At 26.5% G+C, this 20,593-nt stretch overlaps 2 protein-coding genes across 2 annotated transcripts; both read right to left on the bottom strand.

Moving 5' to 3' along the window:
- Positions 1-1,015: 1,015 nt before the first annotated feature.
- On the bottom strand, positions 1,016-11,414 carry fs(1)N (female sterile (1) Nasrat). Its single transcript, XM_018545428.1, has 17 exons — positions 11,315-11,414; positions 10,478-10,994; positions 9,648-9,946; positions 9,233-9,540; positions 7,961-8,116; positions 7,436-7,900; positions 6,842-7,099; positions 6,461-6,779; positions 5,327-6,163; positions 4,371-4,886; positions 3,599-3,810; positions 3,250-3,388; positions 2,754-3,031; positions 2,216-2,587; positions 1,687-2,028; positions 1,344-1,497; positions 1,016-1,227 (listed from the first exon to the last, which is right to left on the bottom strand). Exons 1-17 carry the CDS (start codon positions 11,412-11,414, stop codon positions 1,016-1,018), a joined length of 5,484 nt encoding a protein of 1,827 aa, XP_018400930.1.
- Positions 11,415-13,572: 2,158 nt separating this feature from the next.
- On the bottom strand, positions 13,573-17,481 carry LOC108778300 (uncharacterized). The gene is made up of 3 exons (XM_018545429.1): positions 17,437-17,481; positions 14,895-17,022; positions 13,573-13,913 (listed from the first exon to the last, which is right to left on the bottom strand). The coding sequence occupies exons 1-3, from the start codon at positions 17,479-17,481 to the stop codon at positions 13,573-13,575; spliced, it is 2,514 nt and encodes an 837-aa protein (XP_018400931.1).
- Between the last annotated feature and the right edge of the window lie 3,112 nt (positions 17,482-20,593).

A 20,593-nucleotide genomic window follows, 5' to 3' on the forward strand; every position in this document is an offset into this window, starting at 1 on the left:
TTATATATATATATATGTATCTATTATTTGTTGTTATTTGATCAATATGAATAGAAAGCATCAAAAACAAATTAAAAGAATAATTTTCGCATGTGTTTTAACAAAAATCATAGAAATGTAAAAATATTGCTTATACATAATTATATATAAATGTAAAACTATACATAATTATGAATGAGAAATTTTTTTACATTTTACAAATTTGTTTTTTCTAAAATAAACAATGTGGAAATTATCCTTTTAATTATTTTTGATGTTTTTTCTTATTATTACTTTTATTATACTAAAAAATAATTTTATAAAAAAGAAGACGTATGTATAAACGTGTATGGACATATTATTTCATATAATAATTATATATATCTATGAATATTCATACATGTTTATGTATATTTATGCGCATTTATAAATGTTCATACATAAAAAAATATTTTACCGAATAATATTTCAGCAATATTTCTTTGTTGTTATTTCATTGTTGAAATAGAAAAATCGCTACTGATATAATATTGTTGTAATATAACGTAATATTCTATGTGAGTGGTATACTATAAGAGTATTATAAGAGCTACATTTTTTTATTAATATAAAAAAAGTTTACGTTTTTATATATAATTGAAATGTGTACAACCTTAAATGAAATTATTCTATTTTAATAATTATAATTTTTATAATAAATTATTAAATAAGTACAAAACAAATAATAATTACTTATTATAAACAATAGAAAGGTGTATTTAGCATAATGATCTTTCAACTCTGAACATTATAATGTGTAGAATAATTTATAATAACTATAATGCTTTACAATGATTTTCCATAATTGTGTGTATATTTGTGTGCGGATGCGCGCGTGTGTACGTATACTATTCATTAATCAGCATAATAATTTAATATAATATAATAATATTATATACATTTCTATGTTATATGTCAATTTTTATCAATTCTTAACGAAAGAAATTATGCAATGGAATATATATGTATAATACACTTACGTACCTATTTAATATTTTTAGCATTTATTCTTGTAACAAAAGTTCGTAGATAACGTTTCCAAATTTAATTTTTCGCCATACATTTTTGCCTCTAAAATTGTTAGTCGGTTTTTATAAATTGCAGCCAAAAAATGTCTCTTTTCTAAATTATTGAATTTTCTCACTTTGAAGTTATACAACTTATCAACTTTCATTTGTATAGCATTTCGATGCACAAAACCTTCGATACCTTGAAAACAATTTTGTGAAATGTAATGATTACATTATTTTATTAATGTACAAAAAATATCTTTTTTCTTGTATTTTTATTAATTTTATTATATACCTATATAGTAAAATAATTACCTTTATATTCGTAAACTTGGATAATATCATTATTTTCTACGAAAACAATTAATGTTTCGACGAATCCATCAAAATTTAGAACCAAAAATGATTTTGGTCGATGTGCTTTTATAGTTTGCAGAACCTTTGTTTGTGAAATATCATTTTTGCACAACTAGATGAAATGATATAATTAATATGCTAACTAATATAATTATACTAACACACAATAATACAACAAAAGTTTCAGTTTTATAGAAAGAAAATATTTTTTTTGTAATATTATTGTTTTACAATAAATAAATGATCGAATTTTAAAATAAAACTATATAAAAAAATTATTAAAAAATTGGTTTTAACTTACATATATATAATCTTGGCTGACTTCTTCGTTGTAATATATATACTCTTCTTTTTCATTAGTACCTACTTTAAAAGTCAATATGCTGCCACAACCAAGACAATTTTCTAAATGTGTGCCGTTTAAAGATCTTTCTTGCAATTCATATGTTAGAGATTGATTGGTTAATTCAATAGGATTGTTATTTGAAACCAAATTAAACGTCTCATTTTTGTACGAGGTAAAAGTCTTTATATCAAACTGCATATTAAATGGTGCAATTTCAAGATTCTCTTCAATCATTGCTATAAATTCATCTTGATATAAATTCATAATGTCTGTAGTATTACTAAGTTCTAATACATGCTATGAGAGAAAAAATAATGATAGAACAAAATTAGCCAAACTGTTTTAAAAAAAAACTACTTATTTTATAAATATTTTTAATCTTCGTTTAATTGAGAAATTTTTGTTTAATAAGTACACATTTTGCGTATATATTACGTGCGTATATATAGTACATGCACGTACGCATTATATGCAATAAACTTACCACCAATCTATTATTTTGCAACTTCCATATATTGTTGAGACTTCTACCGCAGGTAGGTCGTTTTGCGATTGTAAGCAAGTACAAGACGTGATTTGATTTAAAAAACATCCATTGATTAATTAATCCAAAATCGGACACTTCATCGATCACTTGAAAATCAGTCTGAGTATACAATAGAAGTTTTATATGACAAATGCCATAGTTTACTAACATATAATCCGTATCATTTATTTCGACATTATGGATATTATGAATGTCTCCATCAAATTCCTGAATTTTTAAGTAATCAAACGTATTAAATTTATATATCTGTTTTATAGCGTTGCATTTGAGTGTATCCAAGTGTAATGCACACACGTTATTTAAATCCTTCTGTAAAAAGATAAAATTATATTTAGAATATAAGCAAGTGAGAGCGTTGGATTCTTGTAATATTACTGAATTGCAAGAGAAATCAATATCAATTTTTAAATATGTAATAGGATTTTTATTGTCTTATCAATATTAATTAATTTTATTATAAATACTGTTTTCTTACATATGTTTCCTTAGTAATATGATCTATTTCTAAATGTTCTGCTGTTAATGTCACTGAGATGTCAGTGACATTAATTTCATTCAAAAATTCATTTCCATCAACGTTCTTTTCAAAATAGACATTTCCATGCACTCTCCACTTTCCAGATATAATTTGGTTTGTTTCGTTTATTGTCTTTATTACTGTTCCTTGCCAATTAATTGGGCTTATTCTGTTCAAGAGACCCAAAACCATGAGATTTTTATCAAGGATAACTGGAGTTTTAAACATAAAGTTTCCTAAACAAAAAGTTATGTAAATATATTATTTAAATTAATTATTATTGTTAGAAATTTGTTTTTTCAACAAAGGCTATTCAAACATATTCGCGCCACTGAACATTGAGCGAAAGCTAATTCGCACGATGTAAAGTAAAAAAAATATATGTATGCGCATGCTGACACTTAAAAATTTTATGACATTTATAAAACTGATTGTCTTATTTCTTAATTTCTACCTATCAGAATGTCGTTTGCAGTTAAAGAAACAATTTTCGTCGGTTTAAAATTATTGATTAAATGAGCATTGAAGTTATGGTATGCATAAATGTTTCCTCGTATCTTTATATATCCTGTAATGTTCTGATTACCATATGTCTGTAAAAGAAGTAAAGCAAGTATAACCTTATCGTATGCATAATTTTAATTTTAACATTAATTATGCATTGAAAGAAATATAAAAAGACTAAAATAGTATGTGTATGTCTAAATAATTTATATTACTTTATTAGAACATTTTTAATATCTCATATTTTATTGGCTAAAAATGTTCCAAATGAGATAAGTTTTAATTTACGTTTATTATACCATGAAGGTGTCCGCATAGATATCTTCTATATGGTAGGTGTTAATATGACCTAATATGTGAATGTTTTTGACAGTAACATTTGTACAATTAAGTTTATCGGTCATAATAAACTGTCGCATATTTAATAAAATCAACAGATTTGTTTGTAAGTCATTGACCTGCATGACTTTTATATTTTCCTGGAAAGTCACATTGTTGAGTATTATTCGTGCTGAAATAAAAAACAAAATACTCTTTTCTATGCTGCAAAATTAAATATTCAATTATTTGTGACTATTTATAATGTTTAGTAATGTTATTGTTATTGTAATTACAAATAATATGTATAACGCGTAATTACACATCGTTTAAAAAATAGATAGTTAATTATTCTAAAAAAAAAGAAATTGTATAAAATTATGTAACAAACTTTTCTTTAAAGAAACTACATTGGCTGGAATGATTTTAATCGATTAAAAGGAAAAAATTTGCTGCAAATTATTTAGTGAATATGTTAAATTTTAAAAAGTGCTAAATAATTTTTACAAAATATACAAATTCTCTACACAAAGCATGCAAATAATTCAATTTTATAAAAGTATGACAGTGATTACAAATCAATAATTATATATTGATTTGCATACTCTTCTCCTAATATATTTATTTATTATGTATATAAATTATTTTTATTATTTACGAATTCTTAAGAAACTCAAAGTTATTATTTGTTTTTACAAGCATACGTATATACATTTTTATTAATATAATAAACTCTAAAGGATCAATAATTACCTGGAAAATACTTAGGTTTATCAAGGACAATAACATTCCCTTGTAAGTCTTTTATATCAACTTTCATAATGGTACGTGATTGTAATTTATTTTTTACTACGAGATTTTTTCGTAGATAAACCTTTTCTCCGAACGTGACTTTGGTATTAATTGAGAAAGGTTTATCGACATATATAATGTTTTTGCGAAATCTATATACATCTAAATTGTTTAAGCTACCTTCGACGTTAAATGTATCATTAAATGTAACTGAATTTTTAAATAATTTTAATCCAGAAATTGTAACATTTGCATCACTTTTAAAAATGATGGTCTTGAAGAAACTGCTTAACGTTGATCCTTGAATCAATCCATTTACATTCAATCTTGTTACAGAATCAGTCTCAATGAAGTAAACATTACCCCGAAGAGCATAAGAATTATTCGTAGCTTTAAACCTATCTGTGAAATCACTTAAAACTACAGAATTTCCAATTTTGCCAGTTGTATTAAAATTTCTTAGAACCGTGACCGAACCTCAAAGAAAAAAAAGAAATTAATTTTGTTATTATAAAAATAAGGCTACAAAAATAAAGATTAACACAAAAGTATAAATAAGTAATTATAAAATATTATAGATAATTATAATTAATTATTTTAAGATAAACATACAAATAAATTTTAATCTTTTAGTGATATCACTAATTACTAGGGAATGAGAATAATTCGTTACTTGTAATGCCGTTGTCGTTATAAGTTTAACGATATATAACAGTAAATAGTTTTTTTTTTTTAAATCAGTAACTATTAACGGTAACTAGTTACTTTTTTAAGTTGATAATGAGTAACACGGTAATTAGTTATTTTTAAAAAGTAACTTCCCATTCTCTATTAATATAAAGATAAAGAAAATAAAGTTGAATCATTACTGTACATTTGTAAAAGAATCCTTAACAATTTTAATAAATGCAACATACCATTTATAACAATTGGCCCATTTAGCATCTGCTTTTCATTTAGATCTAAAATATGGTTTACGAAATGTTTATTTATAAATTGTACTTTTAAAAATTCGCACGTAATATTATTTAATATTTTGCGATTTATAAACGTAACATTTCTATCGGTTTTCTGAACAGCATCAGTGATAAACATAGATAGGTTTAAATTGTTTATAAAACCAATTACTTTCAAATTTTCGATCGATACATTTGCATTGAAAATGACAGTTGCCATGTTATATTCTTTGTAAATATCAGTAATATCATTGTTATTAATTGAAGACGACATTATAATTCCTGTCACTTCTAAAGTTTTTATCGATGCGTTTCCGTTGTAAATGTCATTATAAAGTGATTTCCTGTGCGTCGATGACAGATTCCATGTATTCAAAGGTATTGCGTTGATAATTTCTGCATCCAAGATGTCAGTTTCTAATTTATCAACTATTAAAGCACCTGTTAGATTCTGCTGCGTATAAGGCGTTAACACGCATTTGGCCAAATCAGTGTAGTTGATTCTATTGATTGTTTTCGGTAAAATGTCATCGATAGTTAATATTGAGATCGTTAAATTCTCGAAATACACTTGTTGAAGGGTTTTATTCAATTTGTCAAAGAAAGTAATTTGTGGGATAGTCTGTTTTATAGTATCGAAAGACAAATTATCGACTATAACTGATTTAGCAAACAACAGTATTTTATTAAAGCAATCAGAAGTTATATTTTGTTCGTAAGTTATATAATCCTCTAATTTCTTCATCATACCAAGAGTAACATTTCCAAACATGATATTTGTCGATATTTTTGTCAAATCTGAAATTAATAAGGTGAGATGAATACAATTGTCATAGACAATTTTATACAAAAGAGATTAGCGTAACTTTATAATTATTTTTCAACTGATAAATTTAAATGTTATAGATCAAAATATTTTGTATTTTTTAATTCGATTATAGAAAGGAAACAAAAGATTTTTTTTTTATTTTTATTTTTTTTTATAGGAGACAGCTTTATTATATGTAAAAAAAATTTGCCTTTTTTAATTTTCATAATTTAAAATCTAACAGATAATGTTTGCAAACTTTTAATTGATAATTGTACTTTACTTACGAGGAAACTGTTGATTAGTATTTAAAGTTACGAATTCTGAAAAAATGTGATTATTAATTCGTCTGGAATTAATTGTTGCATTCGATTTTACGTTGACGTCATTCCAAAACCTTTTATTTCCAATAATTATTGCATTTTTTTCAGTTTTTAATAAGAAATCATCAAAATCTGACCATGCTTTAGCATTAATTGAATCTTTGAGTACAATATGTCCCATTATGATCAGATTTTCAAAACTAACGTCTGATAAAAGTCTATCGGTTTCGTTAAGCAAATTCTCTATGTTGCTTACATTGATACCCGTTACATTTCCGTCAATCTGAAATTGTAACAGAACTCTGAGTTTATACATAATTGTAATATACGGTTAACGAATCGTACCTGAATGGTTCCATCCATTTCTAAATCTTTAAACGTAATTTCTCCATTAATAACTTCATGTTTGTTGAGAATAACAAAATCATTAATATCTATTTTATTTATTGTCTTGATGCTTAGCAAATGTGTCGTAGACAAGTTAACAAAGTGCTTTTCAGCGGTGACGTTGACAGAAAATTTATTCAGTTTATTCATTAGAACGTAACTTTCTGGATATTGCAAATAATTCAGATTTTTTACATCAACTTTTTCGGCGACAAGCTATTGAAAAAAAAATATTATAATTTATTGAAAAAAGAAATTATAAAAATTTGAATTTGGTACACACAGAATGTCAATTAAAAATGATAAAATCGACGAGTTTTCGTAAAAACTAAAAAGAATAAAAAGCAAAAGACGTATAAACACTTGTTTTGTTACGTTAAAGGCATTCTAGTTTCACATAAAATTACATTTTTCAAAACTATGAACACATTATTAAACTATAAATACAACATAACTTATTTCTTTATAAGAGAATGCTTGCTTTATCATTAAGATTTATATTGACCTTCTATTATCTATTTAATTCTCTATTATAATATTAAGTTGTTTTACCCTTTCCACAAATGTCTCTCCAGAAATAGTTGTCGATTTATCTTTCCAAACTATATTTTGCATCTGCTCCTTCCATTTAATATTATTTATTACGAAAAAGTTCAAGTGTCCATCGACTATTAATCTCTTTAATTTTGAAAAATTTACGTCACTATAATTTTTTATTAGATAATCGAACATAATTCTCTCGAGCGGTATGCCATTTAAAGAGGAAATTGTTAAATTATTAGTATCGATAGAAGAAAGAGATTGACCATTGATGCGATATACAAAATTGTTTTCTGTGATTGAAGTTGATGCGTTATTAATAAAATCCGCAATTATATTTTTTATATATAGAGTACCAGTCACCAGAAGATCTCCATTTAATTCAACATCTGACGGTAAAATAATTTTTATCGAATTAGTCATACTTTTCAAATCTGGTAAGATTTGATCAAGCTTTGCTTCTAATTCTTCTAATCTCTTTATATTTGATGTTACGTTTATCAATATATCTTCTATTTTCAAATTAATCGAACCAACTTTGACAGTGCCATAATTTACATTACTTCCGAGTGTAGCGTTCGATACGTTTACTTTTGAAAGATTCCAAAATCCTGTTATTACATTTTTTAAGTAACTTTGATTGAATTGCGTTTCAGTCTCATCAAAGATAGCTTCCTGCTTTCGAAAAATTTCCTGAAAATTTAATAAAAATAATTCTGGTTATGTACAAACTATCTTTATATATATATACAGAGTGCTTTCAAATTCGCACCAGCGAAGTACAAAACGTCATACTTTACGCTAAAAGAAACAATTTTTTTCTTTTGCAAAGTAGCGTCTGACAAGTAGTTTTTGCAGGAGAGCAGGTTAACGAATAAGCGCTCTGATCTATGTATATGCTTGGTGAGCTTTGTTGAATGTTCTATTCTTTTTTTTCTATGTGACCCTGAGCGCCACATAGATCAGAGCGCTTATTCGTTAACCTTCTCTCCTGCAAAAACTATTTATCAGACGCAATTTTGCAAAGGAAAAAATTGTTTCTTTTAGCGTGAAGTATGACGTCTTGTACTTCGCGGGCGCGAATTTGAAAACACCCTGTATATATTTATAAAACTATATCTCTTATACAGTATATGTAATTATATTAGGATAAAACAGATTATTTTAGAACGTTATGAACCTTTAAATTCAAGCATGTAATTTTGTACAAAATGAAGTTTAAATAAAAAAAGTTTTATATATAAAATTAATGTCTCTACTTTTGAAAAATCACTATGACTTTTTAGTTTCTGCGAGTTTGGTAACTTGTAGGTACATATAAGAAACTACGAAATGAACAAAACAAAAAATTTTCATTTTATTTTGTGAGTCTGTCTCTTGCGTATAAAAAAATCTGCAAAAATTTTTGACTTTTTCTCTAACGTGGAAACTTAAAGTTTTCTCTATAAAAATTTATTTTTAAAAACTGTTTCTAATATTTTTTATTACTGAGTTATCGTGGATTAAATTAAAAGACCATTTTGATTGTAATTGCTTATAATTTCGTTAAAAATCATTATCCTACTGCAATTTAAAGAATAGAATCTTAAAGTTAAAGTTTTGTTCTATCGCATGTATTATATAATTGCCAAATTTGAAAAAAGCATCTAGAAATGATAAAAATGAAGTAGTGTTACAAATTTTTATTCCACTCCAATACATTTATTACAATGCATTATACATAAGTATGAAATGTTTTAATTTATGATTAAATAAAAAAATTTATAATGTTATATGTATATAAAAAACTAATGATATGTGTAAACATACCTTCAATAAAGCTCGTGTCTTTAATACGCTTTCCATTTCATCATGAATAGCTGGATGCGCTGATTCAGTTAAGGTCACTTCTATACTTACAAGCGTGTTTACATGTGCAAATCCAACATTTGGAACAACGACAATTTTTGATAGATCAAAGTTATTTATAATCTGATTGGGTAAAGGTACAGCCTTAAATTTTGATCCATACCAAGCTAAAGCAATTACTGTTGAATTTTTTAATTGAACTAATAATAAAGACTCATCCCGATATGTGTTTAATGGTATAGTAACTATCCACAAAATTTCATTTGTTTCTGAAATAAACATTTCTTTTTTTGTTTGCATATTATATTCATGGCAAGAATTATCGTCTTAATAAGATGATAATTTCTACTTTAAAAAGATAATCTTATCATTTTACCATCAAAATGCAGATTCGTCTCAGAATTATTTTGAAATTCGTTCTCAAAAAAGTGAAACAAACGCGATTTCTCTCCACTAATTGCTAAGTATTCAATATAACCACTCTCAAAACAGACAAAATTTGCGAGTTTGTTGGATTTAATAACTTCTAATTTTTTATACTGACACAATTTATCCTCATGTTTTGATTCGTATAAAACAACACTATCAATTCCTTGAAAAGCCAGCACGATGCGTCCATAAATTGGACAAACTTGAATATCGAATACTTTTGGAACAAATAATCGCTGACAAAACCTGTACGACATAAATATACTTTTAAACACAAATACATTTAAATATATTTTATAAATTGCCTCGTAAAATTTAATTTTATACTATACTTATGTTCTAAAATATCAGTATATATAAACAAATTTAAAATTTTTTGAAGAACATTTTTTTCTAAGGTTTTCTGAAAACCTCAAAATATCATAATTGCACAAACATAAAAGTTATAATAAAAGTCTTAATACCTAACACAAGTTATTCAATAAATTATTTGTAATTAGTTTGTTCTAATTGTACATTTTCATTGAGTCTTAATGTCTCCTTATGAAAGAGTCTATAATTAAAAATCTTTTGGAAAAACTTTGCAACATTTGATTGCAAATTGTAAAATATTTTTAAAATATAACAAATACAAAGGAATAAACCAGAGCATGATGTTAGTGCAGTATTACTTTAGTGTATTAATAATAAATTTAGTTCATTAAATGAAATGTATTATATAATATGGTATTATGATAAGTAAACAATTAATATACTTAATTGAATAAATGGAATTACCATATATCGATACGATGATTGTTATAATCAATATCAAAACCGTAAATATCAATCAGTGATTGCTCTTTGACATATATATCATCATTGTCGAGTAGCAATAATTCATGTTGATTCTTTTTTTGTATAATTTCCATATCTTGAACTTGTTTTCGTACGGGCAATATCGAATACAAAATATATGTATTTCCAAAAATATTATACCAATACAGAAAACAACCATACTGGGTTTTAACTAGTAGAATTGCCATTAAATTGTTTGAGTGATTTTCATTAAACGTAGCTTCAATATTAAAACGAAGAACTTTAAATTGTAATATGTGTCCTTCAGTCGATATACTTATGATACGTTCAATCAACAAATCGTCCCAATTAATCTTGTAAAAGAGCAATGACGAATTTTCGGCACTAATTAAGTAACTAGTTTCTGTTTGCAAAAACTGCCAATTGTTTATTGATATATTAATATTTTTAGTTATATCAGCAAGTGTATGCAATGAAATATTTGTCACAACAATTTCTGAAAATAGAAATACTCTTTCATATTACGTGTAGACATAATCAAAAAGTTATTAAATCATATATAGTATATGATAATTATTATTAAATTGTATATATGACAAAATAAAATTCATAATATATTTTTTATTAAATGTTTATTAATAGTATGTTAAACTTAAAACGTATTTATTAGATTTTAAATATTTCCGTTCTAAACATGTTTGGATCAAAAAATTTCTAAAAATTATGTGACAATTTCTATTTATTAATACTAAATTAAGCGTTAAAATAGAACAATTATAAATAGAAATTAATTATTTAAAGTTTAATAATAGTTACCTTCTCGATTTCCAGCCCCTGTACCAAATTTATATTCTTGCCAAATTGAAGTATCTTCATGATCTCGAGGCTTTCGAAATGATCTAGTATTGATGAGCATTTTGTCTAATGTGTTAGACATTTCTTTTAAATCCTGGCATTTTGTGTTATTTACAAAAATCCATAAAATAAGGAAAAACCATACGACAACACCTTTACTCCTTGACATTCTGGATACAGACTGAGACTTAACTGTGAAATTCTCACGACCGATGTCTCGTAAATATTCGTACAATATACACAACTCACAATATTTTGATTTTCATAGAGGCTATACTTAACTTCTAATTTAAATTTCTTTAAATTATATCAAAGATTAAATTTTTTTTCTAAAATAATGTTAACGTTAATTTTTCTGTAATATTGTTAACACTCGAATTTTATTAATACATACCATCAATATTACAATATTACAATATTTTTACAATATTACAATCTTAACATCTACACAAGCAGTTAAAAATTTATTTTTAATATTAAAACTTATTGTTTAAAATCAATAATGAATAATAATATAGTGATATAAAATACAAGGTTTGTTGTAGTTACAGGATATTAAGAACAGTTTAACTAATTTATATACAATTTGTGTTAAAATTTAGGATATTATTCTATTTATAATTACCGTGTAATTTTATATGAAAAGTAATTTAAAAATTGGAATACATATCTATATACAAAATATCTATTAATACAAACATATGTATATACATATATTATACAGCGTTTTAAATGTGCTACATTTAATATTGTATTTAACATCATTATGAATAGTCTGTGATCGGAGAACTCAATCGGAGAACTCGATCGGAGAACTTAGAAATGACACAAGAGAGAGAGAGAGAGAGAGAGAATGTGTCAGCCCGCGACGGGATTTGTAAGAGTTTGCGTAGATTATTAAGTTTTTTATGTAGATTAAGTTTTTATAAAGATATTTAAATGTAATTTGGAAGTCCATGTAAGCACAAGTGTGTGAAATGCATAATAAACTACATACATATATACATATATTATTTAATAATAAAAATAAAAATATATATAGCAAAAAGTAAAGGAAAATTAATCAAATTTTAAAATAAAAATACGATATAACCAAAAGTAATTAATTATTTTACATAGATATGTAAATTTTCTTTATTCAAATCTTATTTTTTAACAGGATCACATAATATTGATTATATTCTGTAATAGTAATCGATACTTTATTATTATACTGTAATATTAATTACAAATTGAATATAAAACAAGTTTTAATACATAGGTATATCATTTATATCAATATTTATTAAAATGTAATATTTTACACACACACACACACACACACACACACACACACATATCTTATACTACATTAATACGCTTTATACATTAATAGAAATCAACAAACGTATACACAGTACCTATAATGTAGAGAAATGATATATGTATAATTTAGAAAAATAATTTATGCTGTTAACAATCGATATTATTAAAAATATTGTAATACGGTAATAACGTAGCTGTCGTTAGTAGAATTTGTGACCATTTAAAAAATAAACACTGCAAGACTTGTTTTCCTTAATCAATTTTTGTATCGAGTATATGTTAATATATTTTCTTTACATTATTATAATATAAAAAGATAATTTTTTATAAATATTTATCAAAATTTTCGACTTAATTATATGTATTTATGTTATTTTTATTTACATAATATCTTGCATATTTGTCGTATTTATTATATTTTCATTTATTACACTTTTACTCAAATTATTATACGTATAAACAGTTTATACGCATTATATGTGTAATCCAATCAATCATATTTTATGATTTTTTTCTGCAAAAATAATTTTACATATATCACATATACGAAGTTTTCAAATAGCATACATAAATTACTATGTATGTACAAATGATAATATAATACCATACTTTCTAATATTCCTACCATAACATGCATTTGATGATTACATTCGGTTTTAATCGATTTATTTTTAAGAAAATTGAATGTAAAACAATATAAAAAATTAAGTTATCAAAGTATATAATGTTCAGATTATAATAATTTTAATGAAGAAATGAAAAGAAGGTTTGTGTGTATGTATATATACTGTATATATTGTACAATATATAATATTTTTAATATCTAAAAATTATAAACATTAGAATATATGTATATATACATTAAATTAACATTCTTCAAAAATAATGCATCAAAATTAATATATTATTATAAATTAAGGCACGTTGACTGGCAAAAATCTTGATCTATCGCCAACTTTTGGCTCAAATCTCAGATTCACTTTCTCGCTATCTTCATCTCCGACTTCGAGGAAGGTATTCCAGTCCAAGAGAAAATATAGACCGCTTCTTCGTTTAGTTGGCAGAACAGGATCCGGTGCCTGTGTAGTACCACCGAAGGATTCTTCCAATGCCGCAAGATTTGGATTTTCAGATGTCGACGACTCTAGAGTGGGTGTCAATGCGTCACGGAAGTTTGAACCATCCTTTGCCGAATCTGAAGTCATCGGGGTTGTGGTCGTAGTCGTCGTCGTTGTCGAGGAAACGTCTGCAGATTCTGCTGACAAGATCTTTGGTGAATTGATAGTGGTATTATCTTTGAGCAATTCTTTATGTTTTATAATAATAAATATGACAATCATATGATAATTAAAAATTTTGATAAATCTATTTCAGCTGCTCTGAGAATATTCAAAATTGTTATCATTAAATATAGATATGAGAATAATAAAAAAACATATAAAGTTACTTGAAGAAAAAATCGGGAATTAACGAGGAAAATGTTATAAAGACGTATACACACACATAATAAAGAGACTAAAATTACAGGCAACACTCAAGAACAATAAAAATAAATATTCTAAATTCATCTTTGATAAAAATTTTGATAAAGAGCACTCTTCGCCTCCTTCTCTTTCTCTACTATGTTTTCTCCATTTAATTTATTGCAATTTAACTATATACATATTATGGAAGAAGAAATTATCCAAAGAAGGAACTTCAAAGAATAAAATAGGCAACAAATTTTGTTCGCCTATCTATTGCGTGATTGGTAGCGATAATGATGCATTGAGTTACAAACCGGTTTATGTGCGAATACATGCATCCAATATTCACATGCAACATCACATACAACGCGTATTGCTTCGGAGACAAGCACGCAGGATGAAAGTTGTATATATAAGTTGTATATCTAAAGTTGACAGTGACGTATATATAAAGAATAACTTTGTGCAAAAATCCTCTTTGATGAACATCGTTTAGATAAATTGCATAACGAAAGATGTCTGAATTTATCATAGAATGTTAATCTACAGCTGTATTTAGCTTTATACATACAAAAACCACAAAAATTTCCAAGCTGAAAAAATAAGTATTTAGTAATGACACACACATCTCCAAAAATAATTAATTTGATTGCATAATTTCATTCTTCATATTGATTAACATGCATTAGATCCTCGTTAAACCCTTAATTTATCTAACAATAGAACTTCGAATTGTCCAAAACAGATATCATAAATCTAGCTCTTTATACCTGTAGGTGCCGAAAGAGCTCGATCGTCATTGGTAGTAGTTTCAATGGTTTCATTCAAATTCTGTTGTCTTTTTACTTCATTTTTTACGTTTATATTGTAAGTTCTAATCATCTCTTCTATACTCAGCGGATCCGGACCATCCTTTAAAGTCTTTGTACTAGCAAGCAGAGTATCGGCTACTTTTCGTACGTCCGTTGCGTTTGCTTTTCCTTCCTGGACTAATCTAATTTTATCTAAGAGTTCGTTAATCTTCATCTTCTGCCCTTCATCTTTTACACGGACCTCGTGAGGTTTGAACACGTGAAATTGAGTCGTTTTCGTTGGTTCCGTACTTTTCGTCTTTGATACAGTTCTTGATGTCTTGCGAGATATAAGACCTATGTTCTCTAGAATCTGTCTCATGTTATCTGGAACGACTTCGATCAACGATGGGCGTTCCGTTGATGCCGGCATAGCCTTTTTCTGTCTGCTGTCGCTAACACCAAGTCCGAATCTCGCTAAGAATTCTTTCATATCTTCGTTTTTTACTTTAGATGTTGGCAAAGGTTTAAAGTTCGTATAAGAGTTTGTATTACTGGTCTTCAGCGGGGACGATGTGGTTGTTATTAGATTGGATGTATGTAAACCAAATTTTTGAAAAAGTAATCGTACATCAGGTGTTAGATTGTTCATGCCTTTTCCGATCTCTGAAACAGGATTCTCGAAGGTGTTTTGAGCGTTTATTGATGATGAATCGCGCACAGCGGTTGTCAAACCGGAAGTTCCATAGATTAAACCGTTACTATTAGGAATTCGAGATTTTATTTCTAAATCCTTATTGTTCTTTACTCTAAATACATCTTCTACATTTGTAACATTTTTCGGTCGAAGTCCAATCGAGGCAAGTAATTCCATTACTTCTGGACGCATTGTTGTCGTTGTGATTTTGCGAAAACCTCCAGAATTTAAATTGTAAGTGGAATTATATTTTAATTTTTCATGCCCCAGCGAAATGAAGGAAGTAGAAGAAGATAAAGGAGAAAGGAAAGGCATTGGTGTTACATAGATAGGAGCTGATTGATTAGCATTTACCATTTGTACTTTTTCGGATGTTACCTTTGACCTCTCTGGAATGTACTTAATTTTGTTAGTCGGCGCTACATTTTCCAATGACATTTGTGTAGTAGTCGCAAACAGCTGTTGCTTGTCGTGAATTTTTTTAAAAAGCGTATCTGGAAGTTTTGTTAACATTGTGGTACTTTCTGTTGTTGGTGCGTTATATCGCCATTGATCAACAGATAAAACATTTTCATTATTTTTTAAAGGACCGGACATTTCTTTTTCTCTCTCAGAATCCAAGTTAAATGTTGAGATATACTTTTTCGTCTCTACTGTTCGAGGAGGGATTGTTGTTGCACTAGTACTGTATACTACATGAACTTCTTTGTCTTTGATTAATGAAGATCCTTGAAACACTGGTTGTCTAGGAGTAGTCATTTGTTCTTCAGCAATGGTCGATTGCTTTTGCAAGTTTTCCAAATTAAAGCTAAATTTGATTGGCGCTGAATCAAACTTTAATGTCTCTTTTAAAGGTGCATTCAAAGACGCTTCCGAATACGTTTCCCTGTGATTTTTGTATTGCGTTTGTTCAGGGTGTTTTTCCTTTACCAAGTTTTCCTTTGGAGCATATGTTACTATAACATTTTCAAGAGATTGTTTATCATGTTGCATTTCTTGCACATGTATGTTTGTCTGTAATTTCTTGTTTTTCCACACTTCAAAGTCTTCCGGATTGGAAGAAGGATCCGCAATTATTTGAACTATTGGCGGTTTAGTATGTAGATCTTTGATGTTTTCGCTCGCGTCTTCTGCGTTGTAAGGTAAAACTACCATCAAAGCTTTTTGGTAAATGTTTCTCGCTTCCTTTATTGTTCTTTTGTCCTCGTATGTTTCAAGATCTTTAGATGTGATATTGAAAAGGATGTCAACAATCTCATGTCTAGTGAGGTGTGGCAAAGTAGAATTTTGACGAATCAATCTTTCGACTTCGTCGATCGTTCGGTTGATCGAGCTCTCGACTTCAGTTTTTGACGGAAGATTATTGCAATGACATAAGCCGATGACAAACAGCATACAAAATAACACAACCTGTGAAAACAATAATTATGCGAATTTAACAAGAATATCAAAGAGAGAGAGAGAGAGAGAGAGAGAGGAAAAATGCAACAGACAGACACTTCAAGTTTTATTATAACTATCTACATTGGATAAATGAAAAAGTTGTAATTAATTATATTTTTTTCTCATAAAGACAGATACCATCTTTTTATTGTTATGGTATATTGTATGTATAAAGTGTAATTATAGCATAGTTATATGTGTGTATATGAAGGAACAGCATATAATTAATTATGCAAAAAATTTCTAAACTCTTAAAAAACATGTATATGTATAATTAATTACCAAAAAATTGTAAAAAAATCAGAACTTTTTCATTTGTTAAGGAAATTAATTAAACATTTTAAATTACATACTGCGTAATAATAACTATACTTTACGTACATTTTGTGATTTGTATCCATACATCATATTATGCAATCTTATCATATTGTAATTATAAAAATAGTTTTCATTTAATTTCAATAAATAGTACTTAATATTTCCAGGTGTATTTAATATATTTATAGATCTGAATTAAAATATATATGTATACATATGTATAATATGAAAATAACCATTTCACGAACGTTATCTATTTATAAGCGCAAAATGTTTACTCCACTAGTGTATAAGCTACGTTTATTGAATTGTGTTGCAGAAGAACGAGTTCAAGATGTATGTCATTATTGTTTTTCATATCTGTTAGCAAATATTGCAAAAAAGCCTTGACTGAATTATTAATGTCAAAGAGTATACTTGGTTAATTTTCATAATCCTGAATCTTTCGTAACATCAATGTTATTTTCCGATACTTATCTATCATTTTCACTTTATTCTTTCAGACGTATGAAGCAATAAAATTTACATCTGTGTGATATAAGTATAGAAATCTTTCCTTGATACGTGTTTTTTAAAAATCATTTTAAAATTCAAGATATATATTATAAATGTAATGAACTTTTCTAAAAAAAAGTACATAAATTTTTAATGAAACCATTTCTTTTAATTTATCTTAAATCATATTTTTCAGAATCCATTTTAAGTTATGAATCTCAATAAGACGCGCTTGAGAAATACGAGTACATACAGAAATAAAAAATGTACATTTAACGAGTGTATGTGTAGTAATTGTGCAGCCGGAAAGAGTCAACTTTCACAAACTTATATCGTGCAGTGTTAAAGAATATTTTGTAGTCTTTGTCATATAAGATTATAATATATGTAAACTTAATATACTCAAAAATAAACGTTAATACATATAACGAATATATTGTTAGTACATATTGCTTTAATCTTCTTTTAAAAAAAAAATTATTGGACAACAATTAAAAGATTATTGCTTTTTGAAGAATAAAAATCGTTTCCAAATAAAATTTAATCATAATAAAATTTTACGAAATAATTAAAAAATTTGTATTAATATTATATTACTGTTTTAATAATTTAATATTTATTTAAGGAACAATAACAATTATTCTCGAATGTGGTTACTTCTTTATAAAGAAGATAAAATTTTAATATAAACTTAGAATGATAAATATTATATGGCAATATTCATCGTATTAATGCGACAATTATTTACAGAAATACAAATCTTATGTTGCATAGTATTTACGTTTGTATCGCATTCCTAAGTATTTAAATGTCGTAGAATTATGTTATCACGTTTAATAAATCGACAAATTGCAATGTAATAACACGTACACTATCCAAGATTTAAATTTCAAGAAAAAATATTTATTTTAATTTTAACTTGAAATAATTCTACAAGTTACTTTGAATACTTGTTGCAATGTAATGATACACACGGTATCGCATAAAAAATCAAATATCACTAGCAACAATATATATATAAAACAATACATAAAAATACATACATACATGAATAATACTTTATACCTTCTTAGTGATAGAAAAGCGCCTTTCGATTAACGATATTCGAAAACTCACCATTGTGCCAACCAATCGTCCAGACACGTAGTCGACAACTGACTGAACGGCTAAGGCCTACTTTCAAACTCTCTCTCTATCTTACTCACTTGATTCTCCTTAACTACTCTGACGCAAAAAAATACGTGTTCATCTGTTCACTTTGCTAGCCGCATAGACACACGTCAAATATTAACATTAAAAAGCGTTAAATTTGAAAGGAACAGTAACATAATAGTTCGAAATGTAAAGATTGATATCGATGCATTTAGATTAACCTTTTAGTGCTGTAAAAATCTATATGTAAAATATCATAAAAATTATTTATATTACTTAATGTTTTATTGATTGCATTGAATATGTATATAAATTATTTTAATTTAAATATTAAGTATCAAAATATATTATATACATATATAAAGATCATTTTAGTGTAATCACTTCTTGAGCGAGATTTTGAACGGCAAAATATAATAGCCTAAAAACATGAAAAACAAAAACATGATATATGATAAATTACTTGTATGTAATTCTTATATAATAATATATATTGTTATTTGAGTTAGATATATAAGTCAGTCCATATTTTATTTTAATTAAGTATAACATTTTATTTTAATTTAGTAATGTCAAACATTTTTTTGACTAGGTTGTTCCACTTTTCGAAAAATTTTAGCTTACTTCCACTTTCACTCTTATTTGTTTTTGCTCCCTCTCGCTTTTGCTCTCTTTTTTGTTTATTATTACAGATAAAACAACAAAGTTTATTCGTGGGTGAAACAATCGATCTTTATAGTATTTTAACAAACAAGAACATGCATTTATACTTGGATAATCTTCTTAATGTCATGATGGCATAAGAAGAAGAAAGTTTTCTTGGAATGACAGAAGAATCCGATAATTTCTCTCTTTTTCTCACGCATGTACTATATTTCATTTAAATTAAACATAATGTATATTAGTTTTTCTAAATTTATTCTCATACTTATTCTCTTAGAATAAATTTTGCATTATTAACACATACATACATTATTAAATATTATACGATTATACCGACGTTTGGTACACAAGTTATTAGTATCAAGTGATGATCATTGGATTAACCGAACCTTCTGACGGTAAGTCAGATCGATATAGATAAGTCTATATCGATTGTTGATATATAGTTATTTGTGAAAAAATATGATCAAGGAATAAGTGACACAAATTATTTTTCATAATTTTTTTATCCTGTTACTATTATAACTTGTGAGTTGATATGTCAACTTACTGATTTTTGGTATAAAATTTCTCATTACAATGTATATGGAAATTGAATGAGAATATTTAGAATGCGAGTTTTTACTCAGTCAGTATAATGTATATATATTCTCTATCAAATAAATGCTGAATGATTTTTCTAACATCCTATATTTACTCGTATTTTGTCTTCAATTTTCACAGAAGAAATTTTATTAATAACAATGTTCGTATCATCAATTAATAATGGTAATTAATTGCAACGAGATAGGAAATCAATGTAATTTGCTTGCTGACGAAATTGGATACGGTTTAACATGATTAATTATTGCTTTGTTTATAATGAATACCTTCCAATAAACAACACAAATGATACATACATCTTTGTTGT

Source organism: Cyphomyrmex costatus, unplaced genomic scaffold (assembly GCF_001594065.2).
Source record: "Cyphomyrmex costatus isolate MS0001 unplaced genomic scaffold, Ccosl1.0 scaffold5, whole genome shotgun sequence".
Taxonomy (NCBI): Eukaryota; Metazoa; Arthropoda; class Insecta; order Hymenoptera; family Formicidae; genus Cyphomyrmex; species Cyphomyrmex costatus.

Bases quoted from the DNA above. Each gene is read 5' to 3' on its own strand.
- LOC108778300 (XM_018545429.1), bottom strand. From the start codon at position 17,481: ATGATAAGATTGCATAATATGATGTATGGATACAAATCACAAAAT. The intron at 17,023-17,436 runs GTACGTAAAGTA...TTGTTTTCACAG, and splicing joins ATGGATACAAATCACAAAAT to GTTGTGTTATTTTGTATGCT. The intron at 13,914-14,894 runs GTATAAAGAGCT...TCTTGTCAGCAG, and splicing joins AGCTCTTTCGGCACCTACAG to AATCTGCAGACGTTTCCTCG.